The sequence below is a fragment of the Patiria miniata genome, unplaced genomic scaffold (genome assembly GCF_015706575.1).
Source record: "Patiria miniata isolate m_02_andy unplaced genomic scaffold, ASM1570657v1 HiC_scaffold_5, whole genome shotgun sequence".
Taxonomy (NCBI): domain Eukaryota; kingdom Metazoa; phylum Echinodermata; class Asteroidea; order Valvatida; family Asterinidae; genus Patiria; species Patiria miniata.
In genome coordinates this window covers 34,965,337-34,993,198 of record NW_024037072.1, presented here as the reverse complement: position 1 = coordinate 34,993,198, position 27,862 = coordinate 34,965,337, and the positions used below count along the sequence as shown (strand labels likewise).

At 38.8% G+C, this 27,862-nt stretch overlaps 1 protein-coding gene across 1 annotated transcript in view; it reads left to right on the top strand.

Annotated features, from left to right (window-relative positions):
- Positions 1-6,409: 6,409 nt before the first annotated feature.
- Positions 6,410-27,862, top strand: part of LOC119740489 (ral GTPase-activating protein subunit alpha-1-like) — a 74,341-nt gene continuing 52,888 nt past the window's right edge. Inside the window, exons 1-4 of the mRNA XM_038215811.1 lie at positions 6,410-6,677; positions 11,863-12,023; positions 13,396-13,453; positions 20,336-20,379. Of these exons, the coding sequence (XP_038071739.1) occupies positions 6,410-6,677; positions 11,863-12,023; positions 13,396-13,453; positions 20,336-20,379 (531 nt within the window). The remainder of the gene's footprint in view (positions 6,678-11,862; positions 12,024-13,395; positions 13,454-20,335; positions 20,380-27,862) is intronic.

The window sequence follows — 27,862 nt, the reverse complement described above, 5'->3', positions numbered from 1 at the left end:
TGTTATGGCTCTCAGAACTCTCTAATATAGAATATTTTGAGGGTATAACTTTTATTCATGAGCTCGGCGGGCCTATTTACAGGCCTACAGGTGTGCACCCTTTAATTCCTCTGCTCAATACTGACAACAAGGCGGTGTTCCATTGTCTTCAAAATGAACACTTCTGATGCTCGAGTTTCTGCAGTAAATTTTGACCTGATTTTTCCTTCTTCATTATCCTTTTTTGGTTCGGTATGGTTACAAACTTACAACCCGCGTGAATCGTTTTTGTCTTAGCGAAATCATCTGCGGCACATATTCCGTCACGAATAGCGCCACCTGTTGTGCGATAGTGTTCAAAATCGTCCCTTTCAACAGCGCCCCCAATGTGGTGTCCAATTCCCAAGATCAGTGCGAATTCCTCGTTCGTTCTTATTATTATTCCGTCTGCAACCCTCTGAAAAAAAAGGCCATTATTCGCATTACTAAACCTGCACTGCGAGAGTCGAACTATTGTCTGGCAGCCAATAATTGAATTGTGTGAAGAAATAATTCAGTATCTAAACGTGGGTGGATTTTATGTCGTTCGATGTCTCATTCAAAATTTGAATAACTTTTATATTGCTAAGAAAATACAAAGTAGCAGTTGAAAGAAATGTTGTTGTTTTTGCATGGACTTTAAGACAACATAATGAACTTCCACCGAATGCAACCTTCATGAAGCTGGCAAGATGAAACTTTTAAATAGTCTTTGTTCAAGACAATGGAGATTGGCACAGTGGATCACTTTGTCCGTAGCATAGTAGCGCGGTTCGAACCGCCCGTAAGTAAAAAATATCATGTGGGAGCGCACTACTATTTTTGAAATCGTACCTGCAGCTATTAGACTGGTTCCCGGTCCCTCCATTATCTTTTGGACTTCGAATGTAGGACCAGGTAGCTATCAATGAATCCCGAATACATTAGGACGTTTTCCTCCTAATATATGCAAATTATACGCAGGACTGGCCTTGGTCTGAGATAATTATAGCCGACACAATATTGAGGGCGCTATTTGGTTTGTATGGTGCAGTGATGAATACAAAAGACTTTATCCGTATCAAACAGCGCCCTCATATTGTAAATGCCATACCTCCAAATACATTTTTCTTATGTAATGAGGACGTTATGGAGACTCTTTGTGGAAAAAAAATATGTTTCCAACCACGGCTTCAATTTATGCGCTTTTGGCAGCTCATACAAAATGGCGCTGAATGTTTACAAACAATGTAAAGGTCTATATGCTTTTATAGTAGTTGTCAAGACGATCATTAGATCCGTTTACATGGACCGCGACTACAAATTGGCAATTCCATGGTAACCGTTACATTTAGTGGTTTTTTATGCTTTTATTCTATAAGTCAAAGCATTCAGTGTGGAATTTTCTCACAGAGGATCCGTACAATTAATTTGCTGAACTACAAAAAAAAGGGCAACAAAATAAAGTTCTATTGGTTTGTTTATCAGTAACTCACGTTACCAGAAAATGACATGGTAAAAAATTAAAACCTAATTACATTTTAAAGTTTCCTCATACTGCGGGCTGATGGAAAATCATTTAGTGCATGCCCTTACATCATCATGGGGATGATGCTTTAGAATTTTAGTTATTAAAACAAAAATAATCAAAAAATCTCTTTGGCACCAGTTAAAACATAATTATAAGAAACTAAAAATAAACAATCTTTTCGCATAAAATTTGAACCCTCTTCTCTGCCTTTAAAAACAAAAACTTGAAAAAAGACATGGTGCCATAATGACTTCCTAAAGTCCATATAGCTTCCCCAAAACATGTTTTTTTTTACAAACAAAATACACTTAAAGTTGGTGTTCGCGTGCTTTCTAGGTGTGCCACCTTTAAAAAAAAATGGATTTTCAAATTGAATTGATAGGTTTCGAGCATTACATTAGTTATGAGCTTTCCAATGAGACATCGCATGAAATAATCGGCACACGACAAGTAATCAATTAATTAATTTTAACTTTTGAATTAAGAGCGGAACGCTCCTAATTCGTTCTGAATAGTGTGCGCAATTTCTGAACTGAAGCGCGCCAAGCAAATTCATTTGGTACAGGATGTTATATTCCTTTAAATTTCGTTTGGAAAAGAAAATCGAAATTTTGAAAAAGCACGTATATATACTTTAACCATGATTCCATCTCACTGCATATGGAGCGTCAAAAGTGGACAACCGTATTTTCCCATTTTCTGCTAGTAGAATTTTAGGTTTTTTTTATTTGGATTTTATAATTATTAACACCGGATTTTAAAATTTTTAATTTTCTGCAAGCAGGAATTTGGATTTTACTCAAAAGTGGACAACTAAAAATCTCAAGTTCTTACTAGCAAAAATTACGATGGTCCAAAAGTGGACAACCCCGTTTTTCCATCATTCCTGCTTGCAGAAATATTTTGGAAGTCACAAAAAATGTCAATTTTCTGCCACCAGAAAGTTGAGTTTTACCTTGACGGCTTTAGCTTTAATATTAAGTATGGACAGCTTGAATTTGAGTTTGTTCACTTTCGCTTCTGCTGGCAGAAAATACGAGATTTTGGTTTCCACAAAAAGTTCAACCCGAATATTTACTAACGGAAATTACGGATTTTTAAATGTCCACTTTTGAGGCGTCAAGAAAAGTCGTCAAAGTAAAACTCACATTTCTACTGGCATTTTTAGTTGTCCACTTTTTAGGGGTATGAATCCGTGAGTTCCACTAGTCTAAATGTGTGTTAGATTTTCGGAAGTTAGAGGTCGATTGTTGACAAGATACTTATCTTTCATGTCAGGTTGATTTATCTGTTTCTATAAATTGATATTAGTTTATAAATTTTACAAAGGCCTTTTGCGAGGGAGATCTTCTTAACAAATCAGTGAACCAAAAATTGTTATTTTGGAAATTGTGTGCGTTAATATTCCCATTTAAGGTTCCGGTAGAAGCGCACCCACCACAAGAGGGCTTTCAGGCTCTATAATTGTCGTTATAGAGGGGGCTGGCCGACTGGCTGACCGGCCTTTAAAAATTCGAAAAATAGGGGAACTGGATTTCACTTCACGCTACGGGTACTCTTTTCCCTCTCTTTTCCCCTTTAGTTTTGGTTTTGAATCCTTACATCAGAGGAAAAAGGTATGAGTGAATCCTTAAAAGGGGATGAGTGCATGAACCTCATCGTCGACCGTATAATCTCGACTCATCTGGTACATGGTTTAGCTATTTGACATAGCTTTTTGGGTTGGTGTAGGCATGTACCTCGTTCCTCCTGATCCGCCATTGAGAATTTATTGCTTTCCCACAGCGGCGATCATCTTTCCCGATTATCATTTGGATGGAAGAAGGCAGTGGCGAACCCAGGATTTGTTTATGGGGGGGGGGGGCTCACAATTTTTTTTCTTCTTAAATTTGTTAAAAGTTGAATTAAAAAAAAAATTGCCCCAAATACCCCTATTATACTACTCGAAAACAGGCCACATTCATATCACCAAGGCCAAATCATGGGACTAAAAAAAAAATACAGTGGGTGCGCTACTGGAAGAAAAAACATTCAATCGTTGAATAATCAGGCCAGTTGCGGAGAAGCTCTCGGGGAAGATTTTGGTCTTCGCCCAACTCCCTGGAAAGAAAATCTTGATTTGTATCAAGCGTCATAGACAAACTTACTCTTGAACGTTTCATTTTTATTTCAACAACTGACATCGCCTTATTTGTACATCAGGTAAAGTTGAAGAGGTCACAGTAAGTGAATCATACGGTGTGTGGGACTCGGTGTGCATAGCCGTCATAGTAGCACACATGCACGGGGTTATACATGTAATGGTATAATGAAACATGAAAGTTGGCGAACAGTTGCCTGAGATGTTCAAAGATAAAAACTCTGAGTCACTTTCCTCCTTTCCTTCGTATTTATTATGATAATTGCAAGGTCAGGGCTGGCGGGATGAAGTGAAAGTTTTTGAGTGGGGGGTTGGGGGGGGGGGGGAGCGAGCTATAATCCAGTGTGATTCATCATCCGAGCAATCGTTTCACGAGAACAACCCTTCAGACCACACATCCCGTGTTGGCCACCGGTCTGTGAAACACAACACACACACACGTGAAGTAACCTGTCAAATGCTGTATGTTCAGACAACTTTTGAGGAACTTAGTGTTCGTGACATGATTATCAACAAGGAAGTATATTATGAAGTGTTTGGAGAAGTTGTAGAATGGTTTGGAAAGCGAAGTCTTGATTTCACCGTGAAACTGAACAGAATGTGAGTAGCCCTATACAGGCCAGATTCTTTGGCCACAATAATGTTTGCTATCGATCTATTATTGTTTGAAATTATCTGAGCTGAACAAAGTTTAATAATTGGCATTCTTTTAGAATACCCTTCTTTATGATCCGTAGGCTCAGTAAAAAAAAAAGAAGTGTATATTAAATGCGTAATATCGCATGGTATGAGCTGAGATATTGACTTTGCATTACTTCGCTTAATATACTTTTCAAGACTCCGATAGCAAGGCGGAAGGCACGCGTTTTGATCGTGTTAACGTGCGTTTTGTTTTAATTTATATGAACCAATAAATTCCACAATGTTCAAAAATGGTACCATCATACACCATTTCTGCCTCGTTTTTACAGCTAAATAATTGTTTGGTTCAATCCCTTTTGAGCCTCCTTTTGAAATCTCCTCGAATGGTCAGAACCTGGAGCCAAAGCAATCCGTTTTATTATATTTATTCGTATAGTACACTTTTAAGTTGAGTGTTTTTATAGACATTCTTTCGATCTGATGCTGTGAAGCCGCACCTGTCCCCGGATTAGTCTGAGCCTCATCAATTTGATAAAATCACCCAAGGAATCCCGAAATAAGTTCTTTCCAGAATGTACTGCAAATAAGTACAGCACAGAAGAAGCCTGTTCTTGAATTTTGGTAAAAAAAAAAATAAGTCCAAATGCCTGCGCCTATATACCCCTCGGGTAGTCTTGGTTCAAGACTGTAGATTTGTATGTTTATTCCGCTATTTTGCAAGTCGTGGTTAAAGTGCCGCAGCGGTGGAGGTCGCCAACAAGTTGAATCAAATCCAGTCTTAATCTTGGGAATTTTGGCAGCGCTACCCGGGAGAATCCGAGCATACGTCACGCGCATGCACTAGCTTGATTACAGCATCCGTGAGGTTTGCTGTCGAAATGATCCTGGGTAGCGCTGCCAATATTGCCAAGACTGGATTTGATTCATCTTGCGACCTCGCTTGTCTCGGACCGGATGTATCTGGGCCCCAAGACTTCAACCCCGGTCTGCGGGGAGGAGAAACAGTTCAGCAAAAATAATTGTCAACTTCAGGTACACGATAAATTAAACTAGTCCTGTACCAAAGATAATGTTCATCGGCACAGGAAAACAAGAAAACTGAACCTGCACTTTTCTGAACAGGTTATCCCCTCCACGCTCCCTTTTGTTTTGTTCAGTTGTTGTCCCTTTTGTTGTCGATGAAGCCTATTTTGAAGAAAAAGAAAGAAAGAAATTTTAAAAAAAAGGGAAAGAAAAGGCACCATATATACCTGGGCCTGGGGTATTTTTTTATATAGATATTTTCCGACATATAAAAAGAAAAGACAGACAAAGGAGTGGTACCATCTCAATCCATGATGATGTGTTTCACTTCAGCAGGGACGGTGAAACGCTTTCAAACTGGGGGGGGGGGGCAACCCCAAAAAGGGGCACTTGCTCAGAAAAAAGGGGCACCTTCCGTCGGTGTGAAAGTGGAGGAAAAGAATATGGTCCCGTTCGTTTCGCTATAAACCTATGACGAGGAACAAGTACGTTGTCCATCTTGCTCTTTGTGTTTTTTTTCCTAGTTATGTAGAGAGACAATGTTTTTTTATCGCGAGAGGGCACTGTTGCTTTCGATGGCCAGTTCAGTGACCATTTTATTCGCGTGAGGAGCACTATTATTTTTAGGGGCCATTTTTCCATCGTGAGAGGGGGCACAATCTTGTTAATGCGAGAGGGGTATTTGTGTTTTGAAGGGCAGTTTTGCATTACAAGAGAGGAGACAATAATATTTGTAGCGCGATCATATGCTTTCATGTGTACCTTTGAAGGGCCTTTTTGTTTTCATCTCCAGGGGGCACATTTATAACCGTGAGAGAGGCACTTTTGTGGGGCAAGTTCCCCCCTCCCCCTCCCCTGCACTTCAGCAACAGAAAAGCCCTGCCCCGCCCACCCCTTTGCCCCGGCGATCGAGAAGCTTTTCAAAGTTGGTTATTAAAACGTTTTAGATCATTGTGCAAAAGTCAACTGACGTGAAAGAATATGAACGTTAGTGCTCCATGCTTTAAGGCATACTGTAAAAGATTTTTTTTCCATAATACTTTATAATTTTGCGATCCATACAGACAAACTGTCGAATGCTGAGATTAGCCTCGTCCATGCCTGGTACGGGTCGACGCAAGTACGCATGCGCGTTATCGCCATTTTCTGATGGAAGTCGGACGGACAGGAATGGGTTGTTTACCAAGGGCCTCGCGACTGTGCGCCTCCGAACCTGCTGCCTTTTGAGCGGATCGGCCATGTTCAGCAAAAAAGCTCACGGAGACGTCAAGAAATCGTCGCAGAAGCTCCTGGACTCGAAGAAGGATGCGGTCACACGGCTAAAACACCTCCGAGTTGTGCTCGGTAAGTGGTCGATTCTGGTGCGGCAGCTCAATGCCTGACGCCTACCGGACACCGGCGGTAAAAATCCCCATATGAGTACATTCAATCAGTTTCGTGATAAACTGTACGTCTGAAAATCAAAGAGAGGATTATATTGCCTGATATTTCTTAGCAAATTTTAGTTGAATTACAGCATCTGGACCTCTGCCTAAAGTCGTTCCCTGTACCATATCTACTATCCGTATGTCAAAAGCATGAAAAATCTCCAAATATGAGGAAAATGAATGAGCTCTGCTTTTTCAAGTTACAATTTAACTTATGCTTTAGTTTTAACTTTTACTTGGAAATAATTTAGTATCCAGACTCCACTTCTTTGGTTGTGTTCAAAGTCTATGGAGAGTTGAGTGCATTTTCAAAGTGTTTTCTAACAAAATTGGAGGAAAGAATATTGCAACCTGATGCCTTTCTTTTCTTCATATATCATCTCAATGTCACTTGTCAGGTCAGTCTGAGTCATTGCATTTGCAAAAATGATGATAAGACATGAATCTGGGACTGAGCTTTGTCCTTTTCTTTTTTTCTTATCAATATGGTGTTTTTTTGTAAGGCGGCAGAACGCTATGCTCCAATCTATAACATATTAGCTCAAGTTGTCTACTGACACTCATTCAAATGGGCCGTATTTTGTCGACCGTAAACCTGAAAAATGGACTCTCCATGGCAAACGCTTGGTGGCGCACTGCATTGTGAATCGCCCGAATTACACCTCTATACTGTCACTATCCCCAATGCCCATTCTGAGATGTATTCCTCAAGTTTCTTTCCACGCACTACCTTATACTCTGGAATCCCCTGCCTTCATCCTGGTTTCCAGATACCATAATCTCAGTTTAAGCTCATTAGCACAATGTGAATGTGCATCTCACAGTAAAATTAATCTTCTATCATTCACTTTTCTTTCTATTCTTTTCTACTTGTGGCCTCCACCTTGAGTGGCCTTGTGGCGGGCAACTTGCATTACAAAAAATACATGTATGGACATGTACAACTTAGGCCAAAAAAAAAGAATAGTTCTGCTTCCGGTTACCCGACCGACCCTATTTTTAGGCTGCGACCCTAAAAATTTTATTGGCAATTCCAAAAAAAAAAAAAAAAAATTTTTTTTGAATAAATACAAATAAAATCTGTCTTTTCTGTCTTCACAAAATACCTCTCAACAACCCTTTTGCATCCAAAAATGCTTGTATTTATTTGTTTTCTTACTTACATTCGTTTTTTTTTCAAAGAAACCTCCGTTATTACAAATTCGCTTCGCGATATAACTACTTCGCAATTCGATGTCACGCACGGTGACTATAATCACGTGGCGACGACTGGTTCCCGCCACGCCGCGCATGGGCCAATTTAAAAGACATAATGAAAATGCGGTAACCAGTCCATAGCTAGCTATGTGACCGATAGCGCGCTATCAGTACAGTGCAGGCCACTGTCAACTGGTCGGATTCGACATCGTAAAAATGCCAAGAAAACACCGATGGAGAAAGAACATTTTTGCAAGTTAATTTACAGAATTGATCTAGCTTGTCTGTGTATGTATTTTCTGTGTTCAGGAGTTCATTTTGAGATCGCACTACTCGTATTTGGAGTGATACATGCCGCGTGTTTCCCGAAATTGTTGACGGTAAAAACAGCCCATGGTGGGCTGCTCGCCACACACGCACGCATTACACACCTCGGAGTTTTGGCCAGCTCCCCGCGTCTTGACTAGCGTTGTGCATACATGTATGGTGCGAACGGCCTGAATTTTCCATTATTTTTTGAAATTATCGAACGTAAATATATTGACAATAATTTAAGGTAGGTTTTACTCACTTTTTGTTGCCATTTCGTGTATAGCTTTCGTAGTGCAATAGAAATAGTTCAGGCTAAAACTTCGTATAATTGAATACCCCATTCAATCTGCATAAAAAAAATTGGCAATTTTTTTTTTTTTTTTCGACCGACCAACCCTATTTTTGAAAGGCATGTAATCGGAAGCAGAACTATTTTTTTTTTTGGCCTTACAAGAACGCTCATATTTCTGGGTACAAATTTCTTATTATAAATGTATGAATTCGTTCACACCATGATTCCATAGGTACAATGTACATCTGTACATGTGCCTGGATCTGCATGTAATGACACTTGTAAATGGGGCGGATTTGACCAAAACTTAGTTCTTGTGTGTGACATCGCAACTATTACATTACATGTATATTCTAATAGGAATTGTCATTAATTGGTTACCATTCAGACACATCTAAAATTGGCACAACGAGGCCATGAATCATCTTTAATTAACCCTAACCCACCTCACTCCTCCAAAATCCTCCTGGCGGTTTTGGAGGATTCTAGAGGATTGAGGATGAATGGTGATTGAATCAAATGAGGATTCTGGAGGATTGAGGATGAATGGTGATTGAAGCACATGAGGATTTTGGAGGATTGAGGATGAATGGTGATTGAAGCACAAGAGGATTTTGGAGGATTGAGGATGAATGCATTTTGAGGCAGGACTGTCTGATGATTTTGAAGGATTTGGCGTTGGTTATCCTTCATTTAAACACGAGTGCGAAATTTTGGGATGAGGAGGATTTTGGAGGATTGAGGATTAATGTATTTTGAGGCAGGACTGTCTGACAATTTTGAAAAATTTAGGCGGAGTTGCAAAATTTTGGAGGATTTTGGAGGATTGAGGATGGTTGTAAGCAACAAGGGCCAAGGGGGTTAGGGTTAACAGCAACAATCAATAAGCCCTGCCTCAAAGTCAGTGTTTTATCCAATCACAGTCGTGATTAAAACCAGTATCTGGCACGCGTGCAAAAAAATCTGACATGCGTTCATAAAATGCGCAGGTGGAACGTGCAAGGGTAGCATTATACATGTAGAAGCGCATGTGTTGTCGCGCATGTGTTGTCGCCATGTGCGCAGTGGGCAAGTCCTACCAGCTTTTTGTTCATATTTATTAATCCTCCTGCTTACAGTCCACAGACAGTCAAAAACTTCAATCCCCTTCCCCTGCCACAGGCTAGTCACCAACAGTCAGATCATATTTCAAGCAAGCACTGTGACTAGTCAAATTCAGTCAACAGACAAAAACAGGCAAGAAGTAGGCTTATCAATCACCTACAGCCAAAGCATTGCTGTATCAAGTTACATAAACAGTCACAGCCAGTCAATCCTGCTTTCTGTAGCCTGGGAGTTCTTAATTGTTTAAAAAACAATCACTTGATTGATTTTGGCTGAAAGGACAACTTTGCAGAGAATGTACAAATGTATGTTTGCATAGGAGGGTTAACAACAGACAAAAAATTACCAACTGACAATATGCATATTAGTGGGGCAGATTTAGGGGGGAATTGTGCCTTTGATTATACAAGCATGGCATTTTGCACACAGTCAAGAGTACCGGTATTTCTTAAGAAAGAGATTTGGCTAAAGGGCCATCGCAGATTTGTCCTTTTGAAAAAATATAGTACTAGGTAGAATAACATGCCATTTTCAAAATTATCAAAATGGCTGCCATTACTTCACATGTGCTTGTTACTCTACTTATATTTTTTCAAAGGACAAATCTGCGATGGCCCTATAGCCAGATATCTTTCTCATGACATACTCTGTGTGCCAAATGCTTGTATCATCAACTTTTTAGGCACAATCCCATCACCTATCTGCCATACTATATGGAAAGGGTTTGCTTCACATATTAGCATAGCAAGTAGGATCTGCATAAAATTGTCATTTCACAAAGTAAAGTGTATGTAAAGTATTGCGGATGTCTGTAAACTACATTGTACATACACATTTGGACATGTTTGACTTTCAGTTTCTTTTCTTGTCTTTTTGGTTTTACATACATGTATACCTCTGTTCCAATGAGTAGTAGTACATGTAATACTTTCAAGCAGGCTACTTCAGGTTCAAGTACATGTATGTAAAAAAATGAAAAATCCTGTAGTTCCTGTTGCTTCATTGAAATTGCCATTAGCCTGGTAGAAAATAATGTATTGGGCCAAAAAAAAAAGTCTCCGGTTTCTGGTATGGAGCTTGCCCCAAAAGTGGTGCGGCGACGCGGCTTCTTTTTTTTTTTTACTTTTTTTTTTTTTTTTTTTGGCTTCAAATGTCGGCTGATGACCGCAAATGGTGCCCGACTAAACTTAGTGCAAATACATGGGAGTCCAGAGAGGCCACATAAAGCTTATTCTCGATCATAACCCCATCTAAAAACACGTTAAAATTGTGCAGCAGCAGAATTCCAGTCAAACCAGTGAGTTTGGCGGTTTTGAGACATCATCTTGTATTGAAAAAAAAACTTTTTCATTTTGCCGACGCGCATGGCTACGGCGACGCGCGCGCATACCAGAAACCGGAGCCTTTATTTTTTTTGGCCTTGTGTATCTTTTTTCTTGTTTTTTTTGTCTGTCGGTTGTTAACATTTAATTTGATTAGTTGAGGGTACATCTACATAAATAACACATTTTATTGTTTAATTTAACGGGTAACACACCAAAAACTGACACGGGGAAGACTGTTGTTTTCAAATATATTTTCTTGAAATTGTTGGCCAAATGTGGCAATAAAAAGTTTGAGGTCGACAATTTGGCCACAAAAACATAAGGGTACCGGTAGGTCGGGTTACCGTAAGGCCTTCTGGTATGCGCGCGCGTCGCCGTAGCAATGCACGTCGGCAAAATGAAAAAAATTTCAATGAAAGATGATGTCTCAAAACCGCCAAACTCACTGGTTTGACTGGAATCCTGCTGCTGCACAATTTTAACATGTTTTTAGTTTGGGTTATGGTCGAGAATAAGCTTTATGTGGCCTCTCTGGACTCCCATATATTTGCACTAAGTTTAGTCGGGCACCATTTGCAGTCATCAGCCGACATTTGAAGCCAAAAAAAATCAGGTAAAAAAAAAAAAAAAGCCGCGTCACCGCACCACTTTTTGGGCAAGCTCCATACCAGAAACCGGAGACTTTTTGGGGGGGCCTAAACAACCAATTTTGTTTGTTGGGCCTTGCCATTTTAGTCACTTGAAATATTCTGTGATATTTCATGGAATTTTTTCATGAAAAAAAAACACAGAAAATAAAATAAAACAGATAGTTTCTCAATCGCAATACATGTACAATACATTTAAATTGTTTGTGTCCTTTTTAACTGCAGATAATTTGGAGCAATTGGAAGCACGCAGCTTCTTTGAACAGTACTACTCTCACATCTTCTATGTATTCTACGAGAACTTCATCTCGGTGGAGGCTAGCCTCAAGCAGAGGGTGCACAAGGCCCAACGCGAGGAGCTGGACGGCATCGTGGCAATATTTGAGGTTGGTAGCAAAGCTTGAGTGGTGTTTCCTTTTCCGTTGCCAGGGAGAAATTTAGAGATTGACTTTTGTTTTGGTTACAAATTGAAGATAATAAGCCAATTCGGTATCGCGATGAAGTAGTTCAGGTCAAAGGTCATTCGGGATAAAATTGCTAACGCGACTCGAGCATCATGTACCTGAATGCTCATCTGCTCGCACTTAACGTACGGACGTCGTGCCACTGTCTCCTTGTGCGTTCATGCGCCTTCGATGAGCGTTCAATTATCCCGAATGACCTGTGACCCGTATCATTGTGCGCTTGCGCAGTTGTAATACCGAACTGCCTTATCTGAAGCCGCATTCTTTTTTTGTATGCTGTTCAGTTTAATTATTAACCAATAATGTTCTTGCAGTCTGGTTCCCTGACCCCACTTAAGATGAAACGGGGCAATTTATATACTTTGGGGAATTGTAAGGTCAGAGAATCAGTCTAGCAGACTTGTACCCCTTCACAGGTGTGTAATCAATTGCAAAGAAAATGCGGAATAAATAATTATGAAATATTAGGAGCAGTTTTTGAAAAATAGCCAGTTTTCTCCAACGCTGGTCGGTCTGGAAAATTACCATTTTCCTTGAAAATGTCAGCAAACCAGGAGCCACAATTTTACAGGATGCTTTAGACTGTCATTCCCTAACAATCCAGTAAGGTACATTTGTATTTCGTGATAATTTGATCATTTCGTTTTGTGATGTTTGCAAATGTTGTATACTTCCTTTTAAATTCAATTGATACCATTATTTTTGGGAAAAAATTATACGCTGTTGTGTATTCATGGATGAAGTCGAAGCAAATGGAAAAATCCATTTTCATAACATCCCTACAATAACTACAGGTATGGTGATATCCTCATTTTGAAACTTTGAAACGTTGCGGAAGACAACCCTAATGTACATTGTAGCTGAATCCATCAAAATCCATACCCCTGTTTTGGAGTATTTCGGTGGATTCAGGATACCTCCATATTGAAAACGGGGGAATTTTGATGGATGCAGGATTGTAAGCCAAGCGGTACTGCAGGATTTTGATGGATTCAGGATACCTCCATACTGAGCAGTCACCGACACCAGAACTTCTGTGCATGACACAATTGGTGGATTTTGGCGGATTCAGGATACTTTCTAGTAAAAGTGCTCAAGGGGTTAGGGTTAAAAGTGCCAACCAAATGGTTCAAAATTATTATATATTTTCCGTTTTTGATGAAATGATAATATAAACATTCAGCATAGCGTTAATTTAACTTTACTCTAGTTGTTATAGATGTTTAAATTAATACAAGATCAAAATCTGGTGTGATCCAGAAATTTGTTGAATTGAAATTTTGCTTTTTTGCAGAAAATTCTCCTTTACGTTCCTGATTTAGTCCATGCAAGATGGCAGTACCAAAGCATTGGTAAGTTCATTATTAACCTTTCAAGAGCATTTTCCAAATTTTGTACACGTAATTCGGGATCAGTATGGTGTACATGCATTTTCCAAATTTGCAGGGATTTTTTTTTATTTTATAGATTTGCACTAAAGAGTACAGAACACCTGTTGAACAAACAGCAATACCAAACATTTGGCTGGTATGTTGACTGTACTTTATGGCTCCTAATAATGTTCAGGACAGGTATCGGTACGTGCACATTGTATCTGCAAATTGTCACTATATAAAATTACCTACATGTATGATACATGCAACATTTTTGTGCAATGAACATTTCTTGTCCATCGATTGCATCCCACAACTCGTTTTGTAGTACGTTCTTCCTGCACGAGTACATACATGTAAACCTTCGAAAACAATAGAAACAAGACAACTGGACTCAAACTTATTAGATAGAGAACAGTGTCATGACCTTTCTGGGTCGCTATGTACTTCCCTATACATGTGCACTGTTGCTCTACAAATTAAAAAAAAAACAAGTGCGAGTGCACAATGAGCTCTGGCCGTGTTGCAAGAAGTCTTTCATGAAAATCTTGCATGAAATTGATCAAAATGATCCCTGCCAGAGCTGAAAAATGCAACGCCGAAAAATGCGACTCCGATGGCACATATGGAACACCATACTTTTGGTCAATTTTCGTGACAGACGGACCGACCACCAAGTGACATTCATGTAGAAGATCCTGCCAGTGCTTAAAAATGTAGCATAAAGTTTTGATAAATTGTGTCTAAATACAGTATATACAAAAGTACTGCCCCCTTCCCCTAATAAAAAAAGGAAGAATGAAAAGTCTTTCTTTGGGGTTTTTACCTGCTTCAAATACCAAAATACCAAGTACATGTACATTAGAGAATATTTAGATTCTACAATACTTATCATGTATACGATATTTATCCATTTTCCCATTGTACATTCTGATGATGCATTGCATGCTGGAGGACAAAAGACCCTGTTGCTGATGTGTAATATATTTTGTCCAGTGATCCCAATAGCACTCTGCAGTGGTGGATTTTACCCACTGTAGTTGATGTGAAATGACTATGCGATGACAAACCTCCATAAATTGCCACAGTTTCAATTATGATTCATAATTTTTCCCTCTCCCTCCCCCCCCCCCCCCCAACTTGGTGGGTATAACATGTTGATACATGTATAGGTGAACGTAAGGTCAGACATTGGATCGTTTCCAAGTTTTTACAAATTTATCGAAAACGGGTTTTTAGAATTAAATTTTGTGCTGTAAGTGTATTGTGTCTGTTTAGGTAATACACAACATTTGCTTTTGCTGTAAGTTCCAGAAATGGAGGGATTTGGGGGTTAGGATTTTATAGCAAATATCGTTCCACTGACCTGTTTTAATTTTTTGTTCATGGATGCCATGATTTTAAGCAAGAAAAAACGCGGACCTTCCGAATATGTAAACAGTTGCAAACAAAATGTGGACTAACTAAACTTGGTCGATTGGGGGAAGTATCTGAAAAAAAACCTGGGTTTTTTTTCCAACGATGGTGTGGCCGAACCATCGTTGGAGAATGACACAAAAGTCCACATTTCTTGGAAATTACAGCATTTCAGGCGCCACGATTTCACAGGAAGCTTGAGACTATTATTTACATGTACTTACAGACAAGTAAGGTATTTCATATTAATAGTTTTGTTTGTATATTTTTGCAAATGTGATGCGATCAAGCTAAATGACTCGTTTGTTGGGAACTTTCATTTGGAGATTCAGGCCAACATAGGGCCACTTCATCACATCACTTCATCACATCTCTTGGTGTTCCAGCTTCCATAATTTTTTAACTAAAAATGTTACCAGCATGCAGTTTAGCAATTATGCTGATATTGTGCTCTTTTCAAATCTGTCAAAGAAATAAAAAATTGACCAGGGTCGACAAACGCACTTTCAGCTTGTACGTTACCTTTAGAATCAACTGTCCTATTTTATTTTGTGCCAGTAGATTTTTTTTTTTTGCATCTTACATGTATTTCCCCCCTGGGCATGCCATCTTCATTCAGTCAAAGTGTGCCACGCATTTGTCAGTGGTCGGTTTCTCTGACGTTTCTGGACTACCGGAGGCAGTGTAGTTTGGAATGAGAAGCGACCTAGAGCAATTTGATCATAGCCTACTGTCCTCACTGAGATATCTAAGGAACAGGACCGAGAGATCACACAGTATGAGTAGTCTTATTATGCTGGCCGCACAGTCTTTACATTTAGTCCGACAGTGCTGTGGCAGGGAATTTTGAGAAGTCCCAATGTTTATATTTTGCAATATCAGTAGTGTATTTATGAGCATTAGCACTGAACTTAATAAAATTCTAAAAATAGGTGAGAGGGTCACTTTACTGTAGAAACACCCAGGTCACGATTAACCCTGACCTTCCTAACTCTATCATAATCCATCCCCCCATTTTGGTGGATTTTGGGGGACTTGGTCCTGCAGGGCTGGTGTGACTAAATATTGATGGAGTATGATGGACTTGGGCCTGGAGGCCTTAAAAAGCAAATTAAAGCATGCATTGTGATTGATGGATTTTGGGGGAGGGACTTGGTCCAGTTCATGACAGTAGGGAGTTAGGGTTAATGAACGATGACAAAGGACTAGCTTTGTTCATTTCAGGCTTGACTAGAGACTTGTGATGGACAGTGATAACTTGAGATTGGCTATTGATAACTTGTGATGTAGGCCTACCTGTGCAGGCTGTGTTAACTTGCGAAAGCTATGATGGAGCTATAATAACTTGTATTGGACAATTTCTGTCATCCTACAGCCTACATTGTACATGTATGTACATGTATGTACATGTACATCCACTTGCTTTTTTCTTATCATCTACATGTATAAAGATGTTTGAGTTCTTTGAAATGGGAGGAAATACAAAAAAATTGGGCGTACGCTCAACTAAGAAAAGAAATTTTGTAATTGAAAATTTTTTTAAGGATATTTTTGTACATATATGTAGTTTAATCAAGAGCCCATGCCCCATAGAAAAATACATGTGTACACATACATGACATATGTTTACAGTTCTTTTGCAGATGGTTCCTTACATGCCTCAATTGCAAAAAATGAAATCTATACCTTCAAAGCAGATTACATGTGTATCAGTTACAATGTACGGATGGCTTGCGATTCTAAAATAAAGTTTCAGCAATGGTGAAATTCCAAAAAAAAAACATTGTCCCAAAATTGAAATGCTATGAAAATGAAATTGTTTTTAGTATTTTGCAACAACAGCAATCGACATGTAGGAAACTAAGGAAAGTCATTAGCTTTCTTTTCATATTTGGCTGGGTTCTGATATTACAGAAGCTGGACAGTAGGCTCATGCAAAATGTCAAAGCTTTTAGCCAGTCACTAATTGTTTCCTTCCTTCATTATGAACACCACGTTTGATGATTGTACGTTGGTTAAAGCTGTCTGTTCATGTACATGTAAATGTATGCACCGTGTTGATGTGCATGTAGTTTCTTTAAAGTCCTGTACATTGAGGAATACACATTATATATGTGTACTTGTATATGAAACATACGTACAAGTACACATGTACATGTACATTGTAGGCCTACACTTTAGACAATGTTACTAATTGTTAGATATGTTCCACTGTTCACGTTTACATGTATTTCAATTACATTTGAACGGGAGGTTACTTGTATACATGTACATGTATGTAACTGTGCATCAGATCTAATTTTGCCATTTGAAGTCTGATGTTATAACCATGACAAACTCTTACAACATGTACGTGTACGCATGTTAGCTTCAAAACTGCATTTTGGCCAAAAAATTTTAGTTCTGCTTCCGATTACTTGGCATTTGAAAATAGGGTAGGTACAATGTAGGTAGGATTTTTAAAAAAAAATTTGGCCATTTTTTGTGTGTACGATCATATGGCAGCGTCTGCGTGTAGTCAAGGGTAAAAGGTAGAAAATTGATGGTTTTGGATTTTTTTCTCATTTTCCCAATAAAAAAATTAGGGTAGGGGCTGTCAGAATAGGGTACATGTAGGTACCGGTAGGGAAACCGGAAGCTGAACTATTTTTTTTGTTGGCCTTACCATACAAAATACATTTGGATACATTGATTGACAATCTACATACACATGTATGTAACATACATGTACCAGTAAGTCTACATTCATGAGAAATCACTTGTTTTTTGGCTCAAAACAAAACTGCCCGATAAAGCTGCAGTGTGTGAATGCACACGTACACTGTTCCCCGTGTCTGGGTTTTACCGTTTTATAGCCACACATTTGATCAGAAGAAAACTGTAAAAAGCCTCCCATTATTGGTCTGGCCACTGCATGGAATCTCAAAGTCTGATTGGACCGGGCAAATTCCATCATTTATTCTGCATTCATTATCTCAGTTTGAGTGGTTTGAAGTACCTCTACACTTTTAATAAACATTTAGGGTTTACATGTACCTTAGGCCCTGAGGTGCACACCGTGTTCATACATCTACATGTACGGTACATACACTTTCTAGTAATAATAAAATTGTAAACTGGTAAAATTATTGTAAATTATGCAAACTTGTACAAGTACATGTATGTGCAGACTATGCACTGTTTCATTGTGTTGATAACTGTACCAGTGATTATACAGATCCTTAAATGAAAAGAGTTTTGTTTATGTTTCACTGTCATCGTGAATGGTTTATAAAGTCGGTAATCTCCAAAAAGAAATCCTTTCCTTTGATTATTAAAGACTAAGGCCAAATAAAAAAAAAAAAAAGTCGGTCTCTGGTCTGGTCAGACCAAAGTTCTGGAATTGATGCCGCGATGCGTTTGTTTTTTTGTTTTTTTCCAAGCTTGGATTGTACAGACAAGGTGGGTTCTACCAGTATTTTGCTTTTTTTGTGTCCTCATACATGTACCTTGGTGTCCTCCATCAATTGCCTTGGTGCCCACCATTTGCCTTTGTGTGCCCTTGCCCAGGTCAAGCTGCCCACGAAAATTTGACGTGGTGCGGCAAAAGAAGGTGCTGTTGTAGCTACCGCGGAAAATTTGAAAAAAAATAAAATAAATTTACACGCATGATCAAAATCGACATGGGCGCTGACCAGAGACCCACTACTTTTTTGGGGGGGCCTAAAAACCAGCAAAATTATTAACCAGAAATCATAAAAAGCAAACTTACATGTACCGGTATTGGTATGTATAAATTTCCAAAGGATGTTTTAAAGATATAGTCCATCATTTGTAATTTGTGCATTTTGTTCGTTTGAAGCAACAAAAGTGTTCAAAATCTAATGAAGGATACTGAACAACTAACCTGATGAAGTTTCAGCTCAGCTTCAGCTGTATATTCCGAGAAAAAAAACAGCATTCTAGGATCTCAATTTCAAATCAAAAGTTGCTGAATCATGTTTTGAATTGGGCCTGAATTCAGCGTCCGAGACGCGTTTTCACTGAGCCGATTGCAGCTATACGCGATGTCGCGCACTGATCCGACGAATTATAGCAACCGCGCACGCGTGTGCGTCATGCCAATGCTTGCGTGCGCTTCGCCTAATAACAAAACGAACTACATGTACTCATTTAAATTTTCCTACAGTGCGTCTTAAGATGCACCATAGGAAAGGCCTTCTTTCCTTGATTACTTCAAAATGACAGCTTGCCAGAAAGAATAATTTCACAGGGAGTTTATACATGTAGTCCCCTTACTATCTTCCAACCAAGTATGTTTTCAACAATAATTACGTCAGTTACTTTTCGGATGGCTGCAAATGATGGACTAGGCCTAGAGCTTTAATCTACAAAATTCCCTTGCACATGTATACTCTGAACGTACAGTTTCAGTGCATCTCTAGAGAGTTATAGGAGGAAGAGAGACCATTTGTCATTGAAGGGTCCTTCAGTACTCAGTTTCACAAGAGTACAGTATACATGTACACAGTCGCTAGTATGCATTCACAATAGCACTGTGCAGCATGTATTGTTTAACATACGGGGAGTTCAGGAAGTGAGCTTGTGTTACATAAATTGATCATCACTTGTAAAAATTAAGGTTAACACATTGGCTGCTCATACATGTAGGTCAATGTGAAGAACAGACTGTGTCATTGGCCGTTGAAAAACAAATAAAAACTTCTGCACAATATCAGCAATGCCTTTGAGAATTCAGGAGGAAAAGGGGAGGGGCTATATTTTTTCGGGGGGGGGGGGGGGAATACATGTACCTTTTCATCACTGATATTCATGAGCTAAAATGTATACATGTACCGGTACATGTACATGTACACATGTATGTTGAGTGTGTACTTCTACTATTCAAAGTACATGTATTTGGCTTCAAATTTTCTTTGTCAATCAACAGTTTATTTGCTAATCTGAAAGAGGAGAGTACCGTATTTCATGCTTTGCCTCCTCACCCCAATCCCCTCTCAAAATAGTTTCAGGCAGGGTCGTGTCTTGATGTCTTTTGAAACCCTGTTTATGGGTTTAACTTGTACATATACAGATCTACAAATACAAGCGGAGAGACTCCGATATGTCAGGATTTTTGCTAATTTCAAGATTTTTGGTCACGGTTTTTCCTGATTTGAGGAATTTTTTGGTCACGATTTTTCATGATTTCAGGATCTTAAAGACTCCCTTTTGAAAGACGTTTTTACTTGTAGTGTTTGAAAGGGGTGCACTCTGTGATGCCGACAACCTTCAAACTCTCTGTGGATTATTTCATGGATTTTCATTTTCTCCCAATCCCATCACAAGGTGCTCCACATTTGTCCAGTATTTGACACATGGACAACCTGTTCTTACACTCCCCTCAAGACAAAGTATACAGTGGCATTATCATGAGTATTTATCCTTTTGTTTGTACATATGCAGGACGAGTCTTGAAGAAATTACTACATGTTGGCAATTGTCTGAAGGTAAGATCACAAGACATATTTGTTAATGAATGCATAAAAGCTCAAAAAACTAATACGTTTTTGTAACGTGAGTGTAAAATGTGTGGAGCCGACGACCCACCAATTGACCCACAAGGTCAGCATGACACCAACCGTGTCATTTTCCTTCGTGCATTCCAGCCCTGCAATATATCTTATTTCCCTAGAGTTCACATGTCACTGATTCATGTTCAACCAGTTCAGTTTAAAGGGAATAAACATCATTTGCTTTTGCTGTAATTTGCAGAAATGGATGGAATTGGGGGGTTGGAAATATATACATGTAGCAAATATAGTTACACTGACTTTTTTGAGGTTTTGGGTTCGAAAATGCTATAAAAACCAAAAAAAACAATCATTTTCCTGTAGTCTGGTTCCCTGACTCCATTTAAGAAGAAACAGAGTAGTTTACATAAATTGGGGAATTGTAAGGTCAGGGAACCAGTCTAGCTGGCTTGTACCCGTTCATAGGTGTGTAATCGATTGCAAACAAGTGCGATGGTCAACTGGGGCCAGTATTTGAAAAAAAAAGCCAGTTTTTTCCAACGCTGGTCGGCCGATCAGCGTTGGAAATTGATACAAAAATACCACTTTTCTTGAAAATGACAGTATACCAGGTGCCATGATTTTACAGGATGCTTAACACTCATTCACTAAAAGTCCAGCAAGGTATTTCAAAATGATTTGGTAGTTTTATTTTTTGATGTTTGCAAATGTTATATTTTCCCTTTAAAGTTACATTACATGTTCCCCATGCTCTTTAACAAAATTAGATTTCTTTTTTTTCTCTTAAATGTCCAACTTGTATATTTTAATTCCAAGCAAAAAAACTCTATTTAGGGGGGGGGGGGAGGGGGAGGGGGGGGGAGCATCTGCAACACCATGGGGCACTGTGGTCCAATGGTTAGGGTGTTTGACTCGTGTGCTGTGGTACGGTCCATGGGTTCGAATTCTGATGGGGGACATGGTGCTTGTGCTCTTGAGAGGGCACTTTACCATTATTGCTTCGTCCTTCAGATGGGGCGTTAAGCCGTACCGTAGGTCCTGTGTGTTGTTGTGTGATGCACGTTAAAGAACCCAGTAACACATATCGCTACGAGAAGGGGTTTGCCCCGGTGTTTCTGGCAGTGGCTGCAATATGCGCCACAACTCCTTGCAAACCCTTATAAAGGTGCTACACGTACATAATGGGTGTCATATTCTAATTCATTTACGCACAATGTACCTGTCTTTAATTGCATTCTCCCCTAGCGCTTTGTATCCCTTGGAAAAGGCGCTTTATAAATATGGTTATTATTATTATTATTAACACCTTGGGGGAAAAAGGTTTATATTTTGGGCACTAACAGATCCACCTTGCGAGGAGACTGAATCCTGGTCTGCGCATGATTCGATACTGATTTTCGGATGGTAGCTAGCCTATCCTGCGAGAAGTGAATTATTGTAATTATTAGAATTAGAAATTGCTGAAGTAATGATTCAACATGTAAACGTCGGCTGATTTTTTTCGGTCGATGTCTCGTTCAAAGTGAATACCTTTTGTACTGTTATAGCAATTTAGAAAAGGAATTAATTTTTATAGATAAAACTAAAAAACAGCATAGGGAATGAAACTTTAAAGTTCTACCTCCACTCACAACACTTGCGTGTACTGGTACGTACATGTACAGCACATGACGGTCCAAAAGAAAACAGCAGTGAAGCATTTGTTACTTCATCAAACTGGAGTACCGTATACAAACTTAAAGGGAATGTACATCATTGGCTTTTGCTGTAATTTTCAGAAATGAACTATTTGAGGGGTTAGTATAATAGATCAAATATTGTTATACTGACATGTTTGAAGTTTTGTGTTCGAACATGCTGGAAAAACCAAGAAAAACAAAAATGTTTAAGTAGTCTGGTTCCCCGACTCCACTAAAGATAAAATGGATCAATTTATAGATGTCAGAAAATTGTAAGGTAAGGGAACCAGTCTAGCTGGCCTGCACCCGTTCATGAACATGTAACCAATAGCAAACAAAATTTGGACTGAATTTTTTTTGTAAATTTGGAGCAGCAGTTGAAAAATAGTTAGGTTTTTCCAACGGTGGTCGGCCGACCACCGTTGGAAATGTATACAAAAATACAATTTTCTTGAAACTGACTCGACACCAGGTGCCATAATTTTAAAGGATGCTTTAGGCTGGCATTTACAATGTACCAACATCCTAGTAAGGTATTTCGTAAAAACTTGGTAGTTTTATTTTTCGATGTTTGCAAATGTTGTATATTCCCTTTAACTTGTTCAGTTTGCATGTTATATCATAACCTGAAGAAATACTGGTACATAGACATACAACATGTCATAGAGAACTGGATTAAAAAGCAAAGCAAGCAGGCGATTAATAAAATGAACTGCCATATTGAAACAGGACCAGTAGTGTACATTGTACATTATTTTTTGTTTAAAAACAGAAAGTCAGAAACCCGATGGTTGTTACTGTCTTGATGAGTTGTTTCAGTTTGCATTTTGTGCTTGGCCCATTTTAAAGGTATTGTCAGTGTTTAAAGAGGTTGTGGAATGCTCGAAGACATTTCCGTCATTTTTCGGGTATATGTAGCCTAAGGTGTGATGAAATAAAAACGACTATTGTTTCTGTCATAAAATGAGTACAAAAGGTACTTTTGAGCGCTGTTTTTCAAGTTCTGTCATGCCTGTTTCGACCCGAATGTGCAATTTGTGTAAAAGTCGTCGTTGCGGGCAGCAAACAAAACACAGTAAATCGTGACGTAATAAACAGGACTCCCGATGCAGAGTAGCATAAACGAGTCCTGTTTATTACGTCACGATTTACTGTGTTTTGTTTGCTGCCCGCAACGACGACTTTTACACAAATTGCACGTTCGGGTCGAAACAGGACCTGAAAAATAGCTCTCAAAAGTACCCTTTGTACTCATTTCATGACAGAAACAATAGTCGTTTTTATTTCATCACACCTTAGGCTACATGTACATATACCCAAAAAATGACGGAAATGTCTTTGAGCATTCCACAACCTCTTTAACATGTAAATATATTTGACAGCCCCTTCCAGTGGACACTGGGAAAGAGATATTTGTTTTGATTTCCAAATTGGTTTCAGTTTCAATACAACTTTTATGGTCTGCTGAGTTCTCAGTTTCTCAGTTTTCAAAATGAAATGTACATGTAAGAATCATCCTTGTACATGTACATTATGTGTGTAAGTCATTGTATTGTGCGATGTAAGTGCTCATATAAGTGTCAGCTAGACAAAAAGCTGATATACTAGTACATGTACATATATGTATTCAAATTGGTATCTTTGATACTGCAATTTCATTGGTCTAGAACAGCCATTGTCCAGTCTCTACATCATGACCGTACATGTATATCATATGGGAGGATATATCGTTTGTCCCCCCCCCCCCACCACATTTTTTGTCCCCGAATAAAAGTTGTAGCCATGGTAGCCTACATTTGATTCTACACATGTAGCTCAGAAAAGCTGATTCATTATGACTCCAAACTCGAAAATGATGTTTAAATGATGATCTTTTGCTTAAAAAAATTGGTTAGAGTAGTCAGAAATTGCCTCAACTCACACCACAGAGCGTGTACATGTAGAATCCAAAATTTTCTGTTGGGGCTTCGCACTTCATGCTCGCATTAGTACTGATCTAGGTGTGTTCCCTCACCCCCCCCCCCCCCCCCCCCCCCCACTTTTGAGAAGCAATTGACGCCCTTTCATGATGTGTATCCCTCTGGTGTGAAAAATGCCATATCCTAACAGTCAACAATTGATTAAATGGCACAGTTGCAGAATGTGTCCTCCAATGTTGTGTTGTGACTCAAAATAACTGCTTGCCAATGCAATATCAGTGTACATAGACCTCATAGTCATAGGAATTACAAAGATGTAGGCCAACTCTATGCACATGTACACACTTTTGTACACGTGTACATAATACGTGAATCAGGAGAGTATGATTTTTTTTAAAGGGAATATACATCATTTGCTTTTGCTGTAATTTTCAGAAATGGATGGAATTGGGGGGGGGGTTGGAAATATATAGCAAATATAGTTACACTGACTTTTTTGAGGTTGTGGGTTCGAAAATGCTATAAAAACCAAGAAAAACAATCATTTTCCTGTAGTCTGGTTCCCTGACTCCATATAAGAAGAAACAGAGCAGTGACTCCATATAAGAAGAAACAGAGCAGTTTACATACATTGGGGAATTGTAAGGTCAGGGAACCAGTCTAGCTGGCTTGTACCCGTTCATACATGTAGGTGTGTAATCGATTGCAAACAAGTGCGATGGTCAATTGGGGCCAGAATTTGAAAAAAAGCCAGTTTTTTCCAACGCTGGTCGGCCGACCAGCGTTGGAAATTGATACAAAAATACCACTTTTCTTGAAAATGACAGTATACCAGGTGCCATGATTTTACAGGATGCTTTACACTGTCATTCACTAACAGTCCAGCAAGGTATTTCAAAATGATTTGGTAGTTTTATTTTTTGATGTTTGCAAATGTTGTATTTTCCCTTTAAATTAAAGTTGCATTCCCTGTGGTACTGGTCTTCAACAAAATTCAATTTTTTGTTTCTCTATAATTTGTATGTTTTGGATATCTGCGACCTTCTGGAATTTTTTGTTTGTTTTGGGCACAAAGTGGCAAGACGAGATTTTGCGTAATTACATGCACGTGTAGTTATGATGCACAAGTAAATATACAATGTATGTATGTGCATTTCTCCTTGTAAATGTAACCTTTAATAGAATAGACGGACATTCCACAAGATATTATGTATAATATTCATGAGGAGATCTATAGAGACATACCCTTGTCAAAATGCAGTGTGCATACATGTGAGACCATGGGACATGAGGGAAATGCAACTTGCGTGACCCACAACCCTACATCCTGGTGGGAGCAGCTGTGTGCATGGGGGAACCATCATAGCTACTCCAAGGGATTCGGCCTGTATGCCACTGGCTTATTAGAAACTTCTAATTCAGTCCTGACATTCATCAAATGTGTACTTGGGTCATTCGATAAATTTGGGGTCCACTTTTTTTTTCCTGTCCCTGTTACATCTGACATTTATGATTTTATAATTTTAATTCACTCCTTAAAGGGAACATCATTTGCTTTTGCTATAATTTTCAGAAATGGATGGAGTTGGGGGTTGGTAATATATAGCAAATATTCTTACACTGACTTTTTTGACATTTTGGGTTCATAGATGCTATAAAAACCAAGAAAAACAATCATTTTCCCGTAGTCTGATTCCCTGACTCCATTTAAGATGAAACGGAGCAATTCATAGATGTTGGGGAATTATAAGGTCAGGGAACCAGTCTAGCTGGCTTGTACCCGTTCATAGGTGTGAAATCGATTGCAAACAAATGCGGACTAACTACATGTGTAAATATGGTCAATTGGGGCCAGCATTTGAAAAAAGCCAGTTTTTTCCAACGCTGGTCGGCTGACCAGCATTGGAAATTGATACGAAAATACCACTTTTCTTGAAAATGACAGTATACCAAGTGCCATGATTTTACAGGATGCTTTACACTGTCATTCACTAACAGTCCAGCAAGGTACATGTGTATTTCAAAACAATTTGCTGGTTTTATTTTGTGATGTTTGCAAATGTTGTATTTTCCCTTTAAAGGTAATATACATCATTTACTTTTGCTGTAATTTTCAGAGATGGATGGATTTGGGGGTTAGTATTTTATAGTAAACATTGTTACACTGACTTGTGTGAAGTTTTGTGTTCATAGATGCTGGGGAAAAAAAACAAGAAATAATGGTGTTCTTGTAGTCTGGCTCCCTGACCCTAATTCAGCTAGACGAAAGGGAGCAATGTATAGACGTCGAGGAATTTTCAGGTCCGGGAACCAGACTAGCTGGCTTGCACCCGTTCAATTCATGGATGTGTAACCAGTTGCAAGCAAAATGTGGACTAACTAGATTTGATAAATTGGGGGCAGTATTTGAAAAAAAAGTCTTCTTTTTTTTCCAACGATGGTTGGCTGACCATCGTTGGAAATTGATACAAAGATTTCACTTTTCTTGAAAATGAAAGCATACATGTATGTACCAGGTTCCATGATTTCACAGGATGCTTGAGACTTGTAATCACTTACAGTCCAGTAAGGTATTTCATAATAATTTGGTAGGTTTGTTTTTTGATGTTTGCAAATATGTAACATTTTAATGCAGTCATTCTACAAGATTGATTATGAATAACAAACTACCTACCTACATGTACCTAATCAATAAAAAAATTGTTTGAAGTCATTCTATTAGAATGACACTTGCATGGCAAATTACACAAAGTTCAGAGTAACAGGGACTGGGAAAATGTCACACTTTGGACCCCAGAATTAAAGAATGACCAACATGCTACGGTATGGTTTTGGTGTTCATGTACATGTACATTTTACCTGTACAGCATACCGGTATATTTACTTGTACTCCAGTGCCAACACATCTAGACTAGCTAAGGGAGGATCAAAACACACTTGGACACAGAATCAAGTGACTGGTTTCAAAGTTGGGGGCGGGGGCAAGATACATGTACGTACCCGTCCCTTTTGCCATTTTCACTAAGTACTGACATACGTGCAGTATGTATTCATATGTATGGTACATATAGCTTTGTATCTTTCTTTTAAATGGCTAAAGTGAGATCCTTAATTTAAGGTGAACAACATCTGTTTCTTACTTTTTTTCATGTGTCTCGCCTGCACTGACATGAGTGTCCTTAATTATTTAGGCAAAATTATCTAAGCATCTAGGGGTTTTTTTCCAGTCAAAATGTACATTTCAAAAGGTGTCCAGAAAGAGATTGATTTCAAATATTCTTGTTTTTGCCCTTAAAATCTGTCTTTTGAGAAGTGTGTTTATAGGTACAGGTACATTGTACCTTTGTAGCTGACTTGATATTGTATCCACCCTATTAATATTTGAAAGTGGATGATGTACCAGTAGCCTACCCGAATTTATAAATTCTTGTTGACGATTTCTGATAACAGTGGGACTTGGATTTAGTGTACATGGACATAATGCTAATTTCAGTTAAAGGGAATATACAACATTTGCAAACATCGAAAAATAAAACTACCAAGTTTTTCGAAATACCTTAATAGGATGTTGGTAAATGACAGTCTAAAGCATCCTGTAAAATTATGGCACCTGGTATACTGTCATTTTCACGAAAAGTGGTATTTTTGTATCAATTTCCAACGCTGATCGGCCGATCAGCGTTGGAAACAACTGGCTTTTTTTCAAATACTGGCCCCAATTGACCATTGCACTTGTTTGCAATCGATTACAAACCTATGAACGGGTACGAGCCAGCTAGACTGGTTCCCTGACCTTACAATTCCCCAATGTATGTAAACTGCTCTGTTTCTTCTTATATGGAGTCAGGGAACCAGACTACA